The 15660-nt window shown below is 39.9% G+C and overlaps 1 protein-coding gene across 1 annotated transcript in view; it reads left to right on the top strand.

Annotated features, from left to right (window-relative positions):
* Nucleotides 1–5962: 5962 nt before the first annotated feature.
* The window catches only part of LOC103190020, a 40866-nt gene continuing 31168 nt past the window's right edge, over nt 5963–15660 (top strand). The window contains exons 1-2 of the mRNA XM_007910625.2: nt 5963–6074; nt 15244–15450. Coding sequence (XP_007908816.1) covers nt 6026–6074; nt 15244–15450 — 256 coding nt within the window. The 5' untranslated portion in view covers nt 5963–6025. The remainder of the gene's footprint in view (nt 6075–15243; nt 15451–15660) is intronic.

Here is a 15660-nt window from a genome sequence, read left to right as displayed (position 1 = left end):
TCTGTGAAGTGCTTTGAGACGTCTAGAAGATGCGAAAAGTGCTATATCAAATGCAAGGATTATTATTATTATTGCTTGAAGTAGCTTTCCTTCTAGCAGTATAAACTTAGTATAAGTGAAAATATGTAAATAGGCCTTTGAATGGTGAAGCTACCACATATGTTAGTCAGAGGTTTGTATCTTCTTATACACTAACAGGAAACTGTCAGCAGAACCATCAAACCACTATATAATTTTCTCCTGTGGCCATAATACTAGCAATTTCAAGCGGCTGTTTCATGTAATTTACTTATGTTTTCTAACATTATTGACTGGAACATTCTCATTCTAATTGTCTTTTTTTNAAAATGTCTTATTTATAAATAACTCCCTCATTTTCTCCCTATAAATGCTTCATTCAATTTACTGAGACATAATATTTATTCATTTTGGTTTAAAGACTCCAATTAAGCTCAACTGTCTCCAATAATGTTTAGCATTATGTCCTTATTTGGTACAAGCTTGGAGCCCACTGGATCTCAGAAGTGTCATCGCTGGAACATCCTCAAGACATGAAAGGTGCTATATAAATGGAATTTGTTGTAGTTGTAGGATTTGGCCAATGTTGCAGGCCTGGCCCTCCTTTACTGAAGTATGTCTTGCACTTCAAACCAAGGAGATCCAGCCTAATGTTTGATGAGGAAAGAACCCTGCAGTGAGAGCCAAGCAAGCATTCTACTCAGTCAAAGGTTAAAGGACGACAACAAGAACAAAATTACATTTGTATAGCATCTTTCACATCGGGAAGACGTCCCAAGGCGCTGGACAGACAGAGTTATGGACCTGAGCTGAGGGTTGGGGTGGGGGTGGTGGAGGGTAGGGGGGGAAGCAGGGAGATCGAAAGCACGGTTGAAGAGGAGGGTCTCGAGGTGGATCTTGGAGGTGGCGAGGGAGGGGATGAGATGGAGGGACTGCGGGATGGGAGCAGAGTGGCGGAAGGCCCGCCCACTGATAGTGGGGCAAGCAAGGTGGGGGATGTGGAGCAGGCTGGAACCTGCAGAGTGGAGGGAGCGAACAGGCTGGTAGGGGGTTAGGGGGGAGCAAGACCGTGGAGGGCTTTGAAGGTGAGGACCAGGATCTTGAACTGTATCCTCTGTGTGATGGGAAGCCAGTGGAGTTGGGCAAGGATGGGGGTGATAGGGTCGCGGAGCCTAGTGCGGGAGAGGACATGGGCTGCAGAGTTCTGGTTGATCTGCAGCCTGTGGAGGGAGGAGTTGGGGAGGCCGACAAGCAGTGAGTTTGCAAAACCTATGTGCAGAGGAATATGCAGCATGTGCTATGACTTCACAATATTGTAAAGCACTTTGAGACCTTTCAACATAAGGCTTTATATTGAATGCAAATGGTTATTATTAGAATTAATTTTATTTTTCTTCAGTTACATAGGACTGAACCCCTGAAAGTGAGATTAGCAGATAAGAAATGGCACTTAGGTTGGGAGGGCTGTGTCGTTTCCTGGGGCCCAGTTTAGATCAGTTTGCTGAAGCCACAATGTGTTGTGCAGTGAGTTCAGAATATTTACCAAACAAAACTACTTGATGCTATACCAGATGTTATGAAATTAACTGGTTAAAGTTGGCCCTTATAGGTTAAAAAAATCATTCTGTAAACCCAACACTTAATCTTCCATTTCCAGAAATTCAGCATTACTTATCTTGCATGTTTAAAAACAGACAAGCATTCTGACTAATGAGTAATTAATCATAAGAAATAACAGCATGAAATGACATCAGTGAGTGTTAGATTATTTACTCCAATATGACAATCCTAATCTTTGCACCCAGGACTGGCAAACCCAATTAGGGATGTTCAGACTTAATTTAAGGAATCAAATCTCTCTTTGTATATTGTTTTAAAAACTTATTAACAAATATTCAATATCTCTCAAGTAGAGACAAAACATGCACAGGACTGAAAAAAATGAACTCTGTAGTATTGCTCTGCACTACATTGATGGCTTATTCACAGAGCATCCCTCATGACGCACCATTCAATGACGCACAACAGATGTCAAGGCCACGGGTAGGTTGTGGATAGAGTTCCAAAAGGAAAAAGAAAATAAAGGATTACTATCTTTCCTTCCATCTGGTTCACTGAATCATTCCTGTGTATAACATAGCGAAATTCTTATTCTTATTCTTACTGTGTTCTGGTTAGGAGAAAGATATTTAATTTTCTGTTTGTTTTGAGTAGATTTCCTAACCATATTTTAAAAAGAGATGGGTAAATGCTGAGGAAAACTAGAATTAAAGAATAATGGGGAGAGAGCAAGGTAATGGGATTAGATTAGGGAGCTCCCAGTGTGGAAGCTAGCACCGGAATGATGGGCACAAATGACTGTCTATTCTGTAAACTTTCATTGATTTTATTGTATGTTAAAGATATGTGTGTATATTGGAATATTAGTGATAATCATTGCATATGATACAGTGTCTTATCACATGATTGAAAGATCTCAAAACCCTTGATAGGATTTATTGTACAGTGTAGTAACTATATATTTGTTGGTGAACATGGTAGCCAATTTGGGCACAGAAATGTTCTACAAATATTCGTGAAGGGAAAGATCCTTTTATGTAGAGGATTGTGGGCACATTCCCTTCTCTTTTCGAATATAATACAAAATTACATTTGTAAAGCGCCTTTCACATCGGGAGGAAGTCCCAAGGCCCAAGAATAGTATCATGGGATCTTTAATGTCAACCTGATGAGGCAGATGAGACCTTAGTTTAACATTTCATCTGAAGGATGGAATCTACAGCAAAACAACTCACCCCTACACTTCTCAGGCCTTAAGCGCAGGACCTTCTCACTCAGAGGTGATAGTGCTACTTACTCAGCCAGGCTGTTACCTTTGTGACATATTTGTGCCTTTAAAGAACATCTAGTTTGTGCGTTTTCATTTTTTTTACCGCTTAACAAATAATTTGTAGGAGTCTCAAAGACTGAGAACTCTATAAATTACCAGCTCAATAAGCAAAATTGGTTTACGGTATTTGACTTGGTGCTTGATATTACCCCACAAGCTGAGATAGCAACTGCCCTCCAGCTGGGCATTCTTCAGCTGTTCATTACATGATCTAAGTTAAAGATATAAATCCTGGCAATAGCAAGATAATGGGAAATTTAATATTTGAGCAGGGTGGGTTTGGGAAGAAGAGGCACAGAGGTTATGTCAGCTTTCCTAATTGAAAAGATGTAGGTACATTTTATCTTGCAAATCTGTCCATGTGTAAAACATCAGTCATTGCAGCAAACAAGTAAATTACACCTACTTCAATTGTTTACTGCTAGCAGGCTCTCAGCAGGCCAGATTCTTGTCCTGTTTACAATTCTGTTTAAGCTCCCTTATATGCATGGGTTTCTACGATTATAATCAGTAGGCCTTTAGATGATCTTTGTTTTTCAGCGGATCAAGTGTCTGCCTGGCTCATTGGTAGCACTCTCGTCTCTGAGTCAGAAGGTTGTAGGTTCAAGTCCCGTAGTTTGGCTGACACTCCAATGCAATGCTGAGGGTGTGCTGCTGCTTTGTTGGAGGTGCTGTCCTTCAGATGAGACCTTAAATTAAGGTCACATCTGCCTGAATCCCATGACAATTTTTGAAAAGAGAAGGAAGTTTTTCCTGCAGATCTGCCCAACAATCCTCCAGATGAAATTGATCATTCAGTTTAACCATCTCTGGCCAAAAAATATAAAACACAGATCTGTTTTCATATAAATTTAAAATTTTATAACTAGACCAGCATGGACTGGTTGGGCTGAATGGCCTATTTCCATGCCATATTAATCTATGTAACTGTAGGAAGTGACAGATTGCCTGAGTAAGACCTCCCAAATCTGATTTCCTTACAATAAATGCTAATTTGAAAAACTCCAAAGATGTATACTGTATGCGTAATAATAATGATCATTTTGTGTTTGATATCAATCAAGTCAAAATTCTTTGAAGCACTTCAGAAAATTAGTTACTTTTTTAATCTACCCCAGTGATGTCCACAAACAGCAAGCACCCATCCCTCCCGACTCCAATTTCCAGCTCGGGTGCAAACCCTCGAATGTCCAGAACCTCCTGATGTGAAAGGTGCTATATAGTGTGTTTGTTGTAACATAATTAAGCTTTTTTATTGATACAGGAATATAGGCCAGGTCTTGCTCTCATGAAATTCATGCCCTGAGATCTTTAATGTGCATTAGAGCTAGCAGAAAGGACCTCGGTTTAATGTTCTATCTGAAGGTCAGCACATCCAAAAATGTATCATTCTTTCAGTATGCCTAGAATATGAGTTCAAACCCTGGTATGAATCTCAAACTCAGAGATGAGAGTGAAATTCGCCAAACTGTCATGTGAAACAAAAGCATAGAAAATGTCATAAAACGAGACGGATAAAGAAATGCTTATGGGGGTGATAACACAGTTGTAAATATGCAAAGCTGCAAAAAAAGGTGTGAGATAACATTGACACATTATTCAGTGTTCCTGTATCAGCAACCCAACTACTTGGCTCTGTTTAGATTCTTCAGTGAGCCATAATCGAATGAAACCTAAGTACACTGTAGTTTGATGTTGAACTGGCCTGATATTTTCACTCAACATGTATTCTGACTGAGGCCCCTCCCACCTCTCCCACACACACATTCACACACACGAACAAACAGGTTGCCTCCCTTCCTCACAGCTTCCAAAAAAGGCTGTCCTGAAATACCTCAGGAACCGTGAATATGCGCTTTCACATCTCTTTTTGGGCTCCCATAGTCCAACTAGACTTCCGTAGCCTTTGCACTTCTGGTGTGTCTCCCGGCTCCATAGCCCCCTGAAACCATCTCATGGCCCCAGTTTGGAAATGCCTGTGTAGAGTGTAATGATTATGTATTTTGCAGTTGAACACAGAAGCTTATTTGCACGCAGCAATTTTATCTGGAGGATTATTGGCTAGACACACTCTTCTCTTTTCGAAAACTGCCATGGAATCTTTATCATCCACCAGAACAGGAAGACATGATTTCAGTTTAACGACTCTTTCAAAACACAGCACCTCTGATGATGCAGCACATCTCCATCTTTGGAGTGTCAGCCTCAACTATGAGCTCAAAGTCGTGATATGTGGCATGGGGTGGGATAGGATTGAGGGGGTATCACAATAGGCGAGATCCATCTTCTGGACCTGCTTCATGTTGTCAGATGCTGAGAGTAGGCCATCTGCCTAGATTCATGGTGCAGGAAATTATGTGACTTGTGCTTGGAGATGAGGAAGACATAGATGTGTTGAATGTCTGCAATATTCAACAGTTGACCGGGTTGGGTTAATTTCGTGACAGGATTACAATTCAATGTAATACAATTTACGTTTATATAACTTCTTTTCACAAGCTTGGCAAGACACTCATAAGATAAATATTTGCTTCTCGCCAGCAGTCAGTGCATGTTGTCTTTATACCACGAGCATGTTCAAACCTCAGCACCATTGGCAATTTGGATGCACACCTATTAATTATGTAGATGGCTACAACAATGCTGTCTCTGGAGGAACAGCACTGCCTGACTTTTGAGATGCAGTGTCTGACTCAGGAATGACACTATTCTATCAGAATCAATGACTCCCAGGAGGGTTTCCACATAAATCTTCATTTACAACAGTTACCTCATAAATAGTTTTAAACTGTATAACATACTGTCATATAAACACAGTTAAAATATGAATTCCACTGTGCTACACTTTTTACATTGTGTTCAGATTTGCTATGAGTGATTTGAGAAACAACTTGTGCCCCAGAACCATACGTTGCTGACCTTTCTTGTGAAACTTGATGATTTTTGCACAAATGAAACCGAACTCAGAAAACAATTGGTCTGAAGTCGTAGCTGTTTGTGGTAAAGGTTGACGCATGACTTATTATATCATTTGGTTTGCTGACAGTTGCTGCTCAAGTCCTTCCTCTCTGATCAGAACACAGATCATTATCTGCAGCTCAGGTCTCTGCAGAGAACATGGAGATTATACTCTTTCTTCTACTGTGTCAGCTTTTCAGCACCAGTGGTAAGTTTCCAAACAACACTTTACCAGTAACAATTCAAATATATCGATGAGCTGATGCTTAGTCAGTCAGAGAAAGAAACTTTATGCTACTTTTAAGATAAAACCAGGGTATTTTAAACATTCCCCTGAAGAAATTAAGATTTTCGTCTGAGCCCTGAGTGACTATTTATATTAGATTCAATTTTAATGTGTACTCTCATTTATAAAATAATAATAATCCTTTCATTTCGACTCAAAGCGCTCGCCTTCATAGGATATTCCGCAAAGTGCAGTGACTATGTATTTCATAACTGTATCCCAATTTTGTAATTGAATGGATGCCTCATAATCTTAACATTATAGCTAAGGTGGTCAAAAGATAAATGAGTAAATATTTTTTGTCAAAGAAAGAGGTGTGAGAATGTGAGCTGCACTGCCCCAACCAGTCAAATCTGCAGAAACAATTGAGTTTAATGAGAGAAGCAGATAAGCATATGAAGGGATGTGGAAACAGAGTGAAGAAATGTGTCCAATGATATATTTATGTTGTTATGTTCCTGTACAATATACATCAATAACAGATTTAACATGATGGCAGAGTTGCAAAGGGCAATTTCAGGGCAGACACCAGGAAACTTTTCTTTACCCAGGGGACAATTAACTGCTGGAACAGGTTACTAGAAAGGGTGGGGGTTGAGGTCAGTACACTGGCCTCATTTTAAAAACAGCTCAATGCTGGGTGTGAAATCAGTGGGATAAGTATTTCAGGAAGAGTGAGCATCCAAACTAATCTTGCGATCTTTTGAAAAAATAATCGTAATTACTAGCAGCAAGCAGTGTGCAGAGATACTGTACCTCCACAAGTTAAAACGTGGGATAAATACAACAGAATAACAGAGAATTGATTTGAGGGGTAAAAAAATGTAACATTCAATGTCATAATTATTAATAATGATAATTGTCACAGTGTTGCTTTTAATTGTCACGGTGTTGGACAGGCTGCTCTATGTGCTAGGAGGCGCTGCCCCGTGTGAAGGGCACTCTATAAAGGCAAGTTGTTGTTGTTCTTCTTCTTGTGGCCTGAGGCTGGCGTGGATAACCACGGGAGAAACTTAAGTAACATGACGCATTTGGAATCCAATGCACCATATTAAACAAACCGCACACACTTTAGCTGTACTTTGGTTGGTGTCTAGATACTTATTCGTCAGCAGCTTTTGAAAGTTTGAAAGTTTAACAGATAATCCAGCAATTTACGAGTTAACTGAGTTTCAAATGTTGTTTGAGAAATATAGTTTCTTAAGCACATTTAATTAATTTGCTTTTTGCATTATATATTCAACTCTCACATATGCTTCATTTTGCCTATTGCTAAAACAAATCCAACTCCTCAGTGACCTGGAACCTCGCTTTATTTAATGAGCTTCTGAAATGTACAGACCGAAAGATATCGGTTCCCAGTCCATGTTCAGTTAGCTGATTTTAGCTGGGCTGTGGCTTTGACCTAAGGATAAAATCAATCTGGGTTCCCACTCCTTATCATTATCCAGGGAACTGGAGTAGTGCATTGATGATCTTTTATAAAACACTGGTTAGGCCTCAGCTAGAGTACTGTGTTCAGTTCTTTAGAAAGGAGATTTACCAGGATGCTATCAGGAATAAGGAACTTCAGTTATCAGGAGAAACTAGAGAAGCTAGGATTATTCTCCTTGGAGCAGAGACGGTTAAGAGGAGACTTAATAGAAGTTTTCAAAACTATGAGGGGATTCGATAGGGTGAATAAGGAGAAACTATTTCCACTGGCACATGGGTCAGTAACCCAAGGACATCGATTTAGAATAGTTGTTAAAAGAAACGGGGGAGGTGAGGAGAAATGTTTTCACACAGCAACTTGTTCGGATCTGAAATGCATTGCCTGAAAGGGTGGTGGAAACGGATTCGCTAACAACTTTTAAGAGAAAAGTAGATAATTATTTGCGAAAAATAAGTTTGCAGGGCTATGGGGAGAGAGCGGGGAGTGGATTGATTTAGATAACTCTTTTCAAAGAGCTGGCGAAAACACGATCGGCCGAACGGCCTTCTTCTGTGCTGTATAATTCTATGATTTTATGAAATCTCAGCAGAAGGAAATAGGAGTCAAACCACTTTGGGAAAGGAAGGGCCAAATAAAAAAGCTGATATTTTTTGAAATCACAATTCATAACCTGATAACATTTGAGCAATGCTTCTGTATAAACTGGACTATTTTAAGGCTTTTTAATAATAATAATCCTTGCATTTGATTTGATAAAGCGCCTTTCACGTTTCAGCACGCTAGAGGATATGTATTCCCATCCACAAATATGTAGACCCTACATTTTGTGGGATCTTTTGTGGGATCTTCTGTTGATTTTTACTGAATTATGTATAGATTTGCATGCAGTTATGATTTTAGGAATTATTGACTGATGCGCAATGATATTTGAATTTTGTTCGGGCTCTTTTCCGCCTTCGTGCTTTTAATCACCCTGCTTCCCCCGCTTTGCCACCTTCCCCAATGCCGACTCCCAGCTCGGGTCTGAAACACTGAATGTCCAGCACCTTGGGAAGTCCTCCCAACATGAAAGGCGCTAAATAAATGTAATTTTGTTGTTGGTGGTGTTGTTTAAACATCTCACAATAAATACAATATAAAACTGAGTTCCCTGTTGATTGATTGATTCCTCGAGCAGCATTTTATATTTGTAGGCCTGTTGCATTATTCACCTTCATTAGATATGTGCTACACCTCTGCTACATATAGTTAATTTTTCTGCAGCTAACTATGTGTCTTTTCCCTTTTCTTACCTGTCCTCCAAAGCTCAGATACATGAGGAGCTCAGATATATAAGATGCCACTGGTGGTGGGGAGGATATGTGGTTGCTGTGTAATCAGTAGGACTGATCTGGATTCTGAGCACAGAGACATCACAGTTGAGCCTGTCCTGCCTGATATTTCCATTGGCATTGCATGTAGAAATATTGATGAAGCATAATTATAATAGAGAAATCCTGCTGGAAGCTAACATTGTGAATATCACTACTCTTGAAACCAACAGAGATTTCAGCCTTCTCTAATCTGCATACATATAGTTTCCAGTAAAGGGAGATGGGTGTAGGAACGCAGTATTGAGATTAATTGCAGTTCCCTATTTCTGTCCCGACACTTCCCTAACTCAGACTAAATGACTAGACTTTCTTGATCTATGTACATAGTTCATTACCACACCAGACGGTGTGTTTATATACTGAACCATATTTGTATTTTTTAATGTGAGCTGCAATAATGCTGTATTATGAATCTATTCTTAGTATTGTTCATCCTAGCTAGCCAAAAACAAATCAAACCACTGAATAGATAAAAACATTAAATAGATCTTGTTAAAATCTGAAAGCTTTACTTCTTTTGGGCTAAGATGTTGCTTGATGGTGGTCAGGCTTAGTTGTGTCAGGGTGAGGGAGGGACCTTCTGGAGGCCTGGGAGCTTCTCCCGAGGAGGGAGAGAGGGGAAATCAACTTGAATTTGCCCTGGCTACTCCTACATTTCTTCTAGAAGTTGGTTTGATGCTAGCATTGTAGACGGCTGGGTTAGCTGTTTCTGATGTAAAGCGCGAGAGCTCCAAAGAACAAGATCAATACATTTAAAGAGAGAGAGATGAATCTCCCCCATCAAATCAAGAGCAAAATATACCTTACAGCTAAATATTGTAAATGACTTTTGTAGAATTCACTGTCTGTTCAGGTGTCCACCGATCAAGAAGGTTGCAGATTCAATGTTGAGTCAGCTAATCTCAGTTTGGATGTCAGCATTGGAGCTGCAGTAGACTTCAGTGCCCCTGGCCCAAGGAGGGGAAAATCAGTCAAGTTATCTGTTTTTGAAGGGGATCCAGTAACCCCAATTGGAAAGTGCATATGTTTGGACATCAGTTGTGGACAAGAGAGTGCTTGATTGGAAAACTGGAGTACTGGAGGGAGGCTTGCGTACCAGAAAGTGCACCTCACAAAGTATCAGCCATGAAAGTATCCACGCTTTAAGGAGAGCAAGGTAAAAAATAGAAGAGGAATAAAAATTTGAATTTGAAAGAAGTCGGGCAACAAACCTCTCCTGAGTGGTTATATAGGGGAGTTAGTAACTAAGTTACAGTTATATGATAGCCACAAGAATAGCGAAAGAAAGATTTTGTTCACCCAGAGAGTAATTGGAGTGTGGATCGCCCTGCCGAGTAGGATGATGGAGGCAGATTCCATTGTAGCTTGATAATGGTGTCTGGTGGGGAAAGGGTGGTCTTTTCAAAATGTAATCAACAAAAAGAACATCATCTGTTTGTAAAATAATTTGCGTCTGTGTTAGAAGTCTTTCCAAAATACAGATGCAAAATTGTTTCAAAAGCTGACCTGTCACAAATAATTTCCTCACCAGCCTTTCATGATCAGTGCTAAAAGGAAATGCTGATTACAGCACTAAGAGCCCCAATTTAAAAAAAAATTGATTTTCTGTGGAATCTCGTCACGTCTCAAAGTGTAGCACCTTGCCTGTAATTATGAAATTTGGAATAGTGCTTGAAAGTCACAGAAACTGCAGGTTGACGCATTTGAAGGATACTTGCTGCTGGTCAGATAATTGGTATTTTTTGGGATCAATTTATCCATCGATTCAATATTTAGCACATGGAAGGTACCCGGATGTGCAGTAAGTGGAACACTGTGGTTGTTCTCAGGTATGAAGTCCACGAAGGGGAGCCTTCAAAGTTCATTGTCAAAGGCGCAGATTGATAGATTTTAAGTTGAGAACATTGGAGGGGGGTTGGTCCACTTCCCACATATCTGGGTACATTCGATGCCCTAAATACTGAATGTACCATTAAATTGGCCTCAATTGTACTAAAAGTGGTCAATGCTGATTCACAATGCTACTGCTACGTTGGGCAGTGGAACATGATGTCAGTCACCATGAGTAATTCTGCAACATTAATATGCTGAGTCATTGCATACTAATTGGTTGATAACAGCAAATCTCTATTCCCATGGCTTAATACTGCTAATGAGGCTAAAATGTAGTACACGCAACATGGTTTGAAAAGAATTGTAAATGTGGAATCCTAGAGGTAACTGGATGACATTGATCCTTGGGAACTCAGCTCTGAATATGTTGGAAAATGATCAGTTAATACAATAACAACAACAACTATATAGTGCCCCTCATGCAGGGTAGCGTCCCAGAGCGCTTAATAATTCAAATGGGGTTAATTCCTCACATGTTTTTGTTTACTTATCTCGAGATGTGGAAGACACTGACAGGGTCAGCATTAATTGCCCATCATTGATTGCCCTGAGAAGGTATGGTGTTACATTCTTTTTTAACTACTACAATCCTTGTGGTGATGGTACTCCTTAGGATTCATACCCAGATTCTGGTGATGAATGAGCTATGATTTCCAAGTCAGGACACGAAGGGGAACCTGGAGATGATTGTGTTTCCACTGTTCTTGCTCTCCTGGTTGGTGGAGATCACAGGGTTGGACAGGTATATGAAAGGGGGGTGGGTGAGATTGAAGCAATATCCTTGTTCTGTGAGCTGGTACAGATTTGATGGGCCGGATATTCTCCTTCTGCACTGTAGATTTCTATGTTTCCAAATGGACTATTTTTTTCATTTTCCATGGGGATGATAATGGTGTCTGGTGGGGAAAGGGTGGTGTTTTCAAAATATACAGGAGGTGCTGCTGAAAGTCAATATGCAAAGAGGGCTGCTGCATACTGCACCCTATTGGATAGACTGATATTTTAATAATAATAATCCTTACATTTGGCATAGTGCGTTTCACATCAGGAGAACATCCCAAAGAGCTTCATAGGATAGATTGTAAAGTTTAGTGACTGTTTTGTGGACTGTCAAGCAATTTGGGATGTTACCCTGCATGAGGAGTGGTATATAAATGTAAGTTGTTGTTGTATTTGTTGTTATTGTGGACAAATGAGGCAGCCAATTTGTGCATAGCAATGTCCCACAGACAGCTATGGAATGAATGACCAATTTTATTTGGGGAATTGTTGACCAGGCCACAGGGACAAACTCCCTTCCCTTTTCAAATAGTGCCTTGGCAACTTAACAATTAATGCTGAATGATGGGACCTTGGTTCAAAATCTCATCTGAAGGATAGCAAGTACAACAATGGAGCTCATCTCCAGCATTAAATTGGAGTGTCAGCCTGGACTAAATACATTCAACATACCGACATGGCACTTAAACCCACAATCTTCTGGTTCAAAGAAGACAGTGCCACCAAGTGAGCCAGGCTGACGTTTTTGTCAGCAACATAAGGTGATAAACTGAGCCATGCATCAAGGAAAATATGTTAATTTAGCAAATTTTCTATATGGCAATGAAACATCTTATAGCCCTTGAAATACGGATGTCATTTAGAGTGCCAATGTGGGGTTGATAATATTAAATGTGTGCCATAATGCACTTCTGGAAATTGCTACTAAACTATTCTCTCCCTTGATCTGATGTTGTCAGAAAAGCAAAAGTGCTTTGTCTTTCTACCTGTTTTAGTGACAGGGCTGGCCTTTCAAAGGGTGCCACAGACAAAGGTTACCAGACTAAATGACAGTAATGAATATTAACTACATTAGTCATACATTTTATGACTGAAATTCATGGCCTCTGATTAGGGTGAGATGCACACACTGCAGTCAAGCCCATGTCGGCAACATGAAATGTAGTTCAATCTCTCCCGGTGTGAAGCACAAACTTCATGCTTTTCAAATTAAATTGAATGATTTCTTCTGAAGGCAATAAATAATGAAATTAGTTTTCAAATCATTTGCCAAATCATTTGCTCCCTCTATTGGTTCTCTGCTGCCTCATTCCCTGTTATGCGAAATCAGTGTTTAGAGTGCACTTTAACACACTAATGACTGCTTTACTGTAAAGTCACTGGACCTTAAGAACATCATGGTGGCTGTCATGTCACAAGCTGTCCTGTAAAGATCCTCCTACTACGCTGAAGGTAGATGTCTGCCAGATGGCTAATGAGGAAATTCTGAGGCTTGGGGTAACAGCAGTTGGAAGGCATTACCTGGAGTCAGAGTTCATGAACATATGTTCGTACATCCAGCACTTTGAATCCACCTTGATTGGCCAGTAGAGAGGTAAGCAGATGCTGCTTAAACTCCACACCTCCACTGGTGGAACCATCGCTCAATGGGAAGGAATGTGTGCCCAGACAGGAAGATGGTGGCAATGTTCTCACGTATTTTATGCTGACCCGTGTTGCCCACCGGGAAGCTCGCAGGGGTTCCTAATACCTAGGATCCACCCAATGAGGGCTCAAACCCATGCTTGTCGAAGGTCAAACCAACTGGTGTCTATCTTCCTTGGGGGGAGGTATGTGAGGTCTCCTTGGAGCTGAACTGGCTCCAAATTGACATGTTTGACAACAAAATGTCAGAATTGACTCAGTCCTCAGTGGTGATCTTGGTAGGCTGATTCCTGATACCAGCACAACCAGCCTGGCTCATCAGCAGGACTTGGGGGGGCAGGGAATCCTTGTGCTCAGCTCATTAACCTTGCAAGCCAAAGCCCTAATGGGTAGCGTGGACAAGCAGCTTGAAAGCTTGTCGGACAGTGCTATCAATAGCAAGCTATGCAGTTATAGCTGGTTAAACTCCAGCTGTACCTCAATGCACACTCTGGGGTCCCCAAGCCTTGGCTTTTGCCAATCTGCGCCTAATACTTCCTGGAATTAGGTAAGCAGGATGCATCCCTCCAGGGAGACAGTGTGCATTCCATTCCAACAATCTATCTCTGGGATTTCCATGTGTCGGTGAGATGCCTGGAATTCTCAGCTTGGTTTGGATACTCCGCACGTGTTAGACACCCAGCTGACCCCCAAAAATCATTGAAGATCAGATATTGTGAGTTGCATGACATTGAAATCGTCAATTACAACAGAGATGTAGCAGTTGGAAACTTGCTGATGTCTGCTTGAAAATGTTTCAGGTCTGATTCTTGGTCAAATACTGTGTAATAACTTAATTACTGAGAAAAATGGAATACAAAAACAATTTGGCACAAAATCCCTGGAGTGAAATCTTTCAAAACTGAAGAATAAAGACAAGACTTTTAAAAGCATATTATTTTCAAACTTTCTTTACAAGCTTTCTCAAATGTTCAAACAGAAAATTCTGTTCTGAATGTGATGCAGCAGACAGACAGTAGGGATCAATTCTCTCAATCAATGGTAAATTTGGCATATTAGCTAGTACAAACTTATACTGAGAAAGTTTAATTATAGCTTCATTACCTACAAAGTTGGCATGTTTACCAACAGTGAATTAACAGTGTCAGATGCCAGGCAAGGGAGGAGGAGGAAGGTGACAGTAGGTGTGATCAAAGAGGTAGTTTTATAAGCGAGATTTGCAGACAGATAGACAGAAAGGAGAGCCAAAGTTGTTCAGTGGTTCCGTGAGTTTGAGAGAAAAGCCAGGGAAGATGAGGAGGCCAGGGATGTTGGTGGGAATCAAGGAGGAAGGCTTCTATCTTGTCCATTTCGAGCTGCAAGAAATTGAGGCTCATCCAGGCCTTGATGTCTGATAGGCAGATGGAGAGAACATCAGTGTATTAAAATCCAGGGTCAAAGTGGGAAAGTAGATTTGTATGGAGGTTAACCTCATGTTTGTGAATGATGTTACCGAGTAGACAAGGTATTGAGAATAGAGCCCTGAATTACATGGAGCTTTCTTTACATGGAGGTTTCTTCAATTCACTTTACATTATTAATGCTTTTTCTATTACGTCTTCAAATACTTTTTCAACTTCAATTAAAGCATGTTAGCCAAGATTGTATCTTTAAAAAAACTTTGCAAAGAAAGAAACTTTCAAAATAACTTCTTCAACAAGCTCTTAAATAATTCCCTTAGTAACATTTAAATACTCTTTATTATAAGCCAAAATTTAATTTAAAAAATCCTTGCATTTGTTATAGCACCTTATCACATCACTGACACATCTTAAAGCACTTCACAGAATATAATATAAAGTGAATTGACTGTATATTTTGTGGGCGAAAAAAATTAGTATGTCGCCATATCAGACTTGTATTTTTTAATAACAAGATTACATTATTTTAGGATTTGGGATGTTACTGTTCACATTCATTTTTACAGGAATAAGCAGACTGGGCGGATCAAAGAGAGAAAAAAATCCAACTGACAAAGCAATAATAACTCAATCTCACGGGCAGACAGAAAGCAAATCTGTAAAAAATAATTGTGCGAACCTCTTTCACCCCTTGTGGAACAATAATTATCACGTGTGCAATTCCAACAGCTCCTGTGGATTAAATAGAAAAAGAATAAATCTGATGATTTGGGGTAAGTTTACTTAATAAAACATTCAACTGTGTTGGAATGGGTTTAAGACATTCCATATGATTGTTTCTGGTCGAATACAATCTTCTAGTAGAGAGTGCTTTTATAGTATATTGGTTAAGAATATGTGCAATAGTTGTGGTATATATAAAAGATGGAAATAAGACAAATCATTACTTATGTTACTTTTAGAAATGTTTTTGACCAATTTCT

The sequence above is a fragment of the Callorhinchus milii genome, unplaced genomic scaffold (assembly GCF_018977255.1).
Source record: "Callorhinchus milii isolate IMCB2004 unplaced genomic scaffold, IMCB_Cmil_1.0 Scaffold4, whole genome shotgun sequence".
NCBI lineage: Eukaryota > Metazoa > Chordata > Chondrichthyes > Chimaeriformes > Callorhinchidae > Callorhinchus > Callorhinchus milii.
Note: the sequence above shows the minus strand (reverse complement) of the source record. Positions and strands in the feature narration are given on the sequence as shown.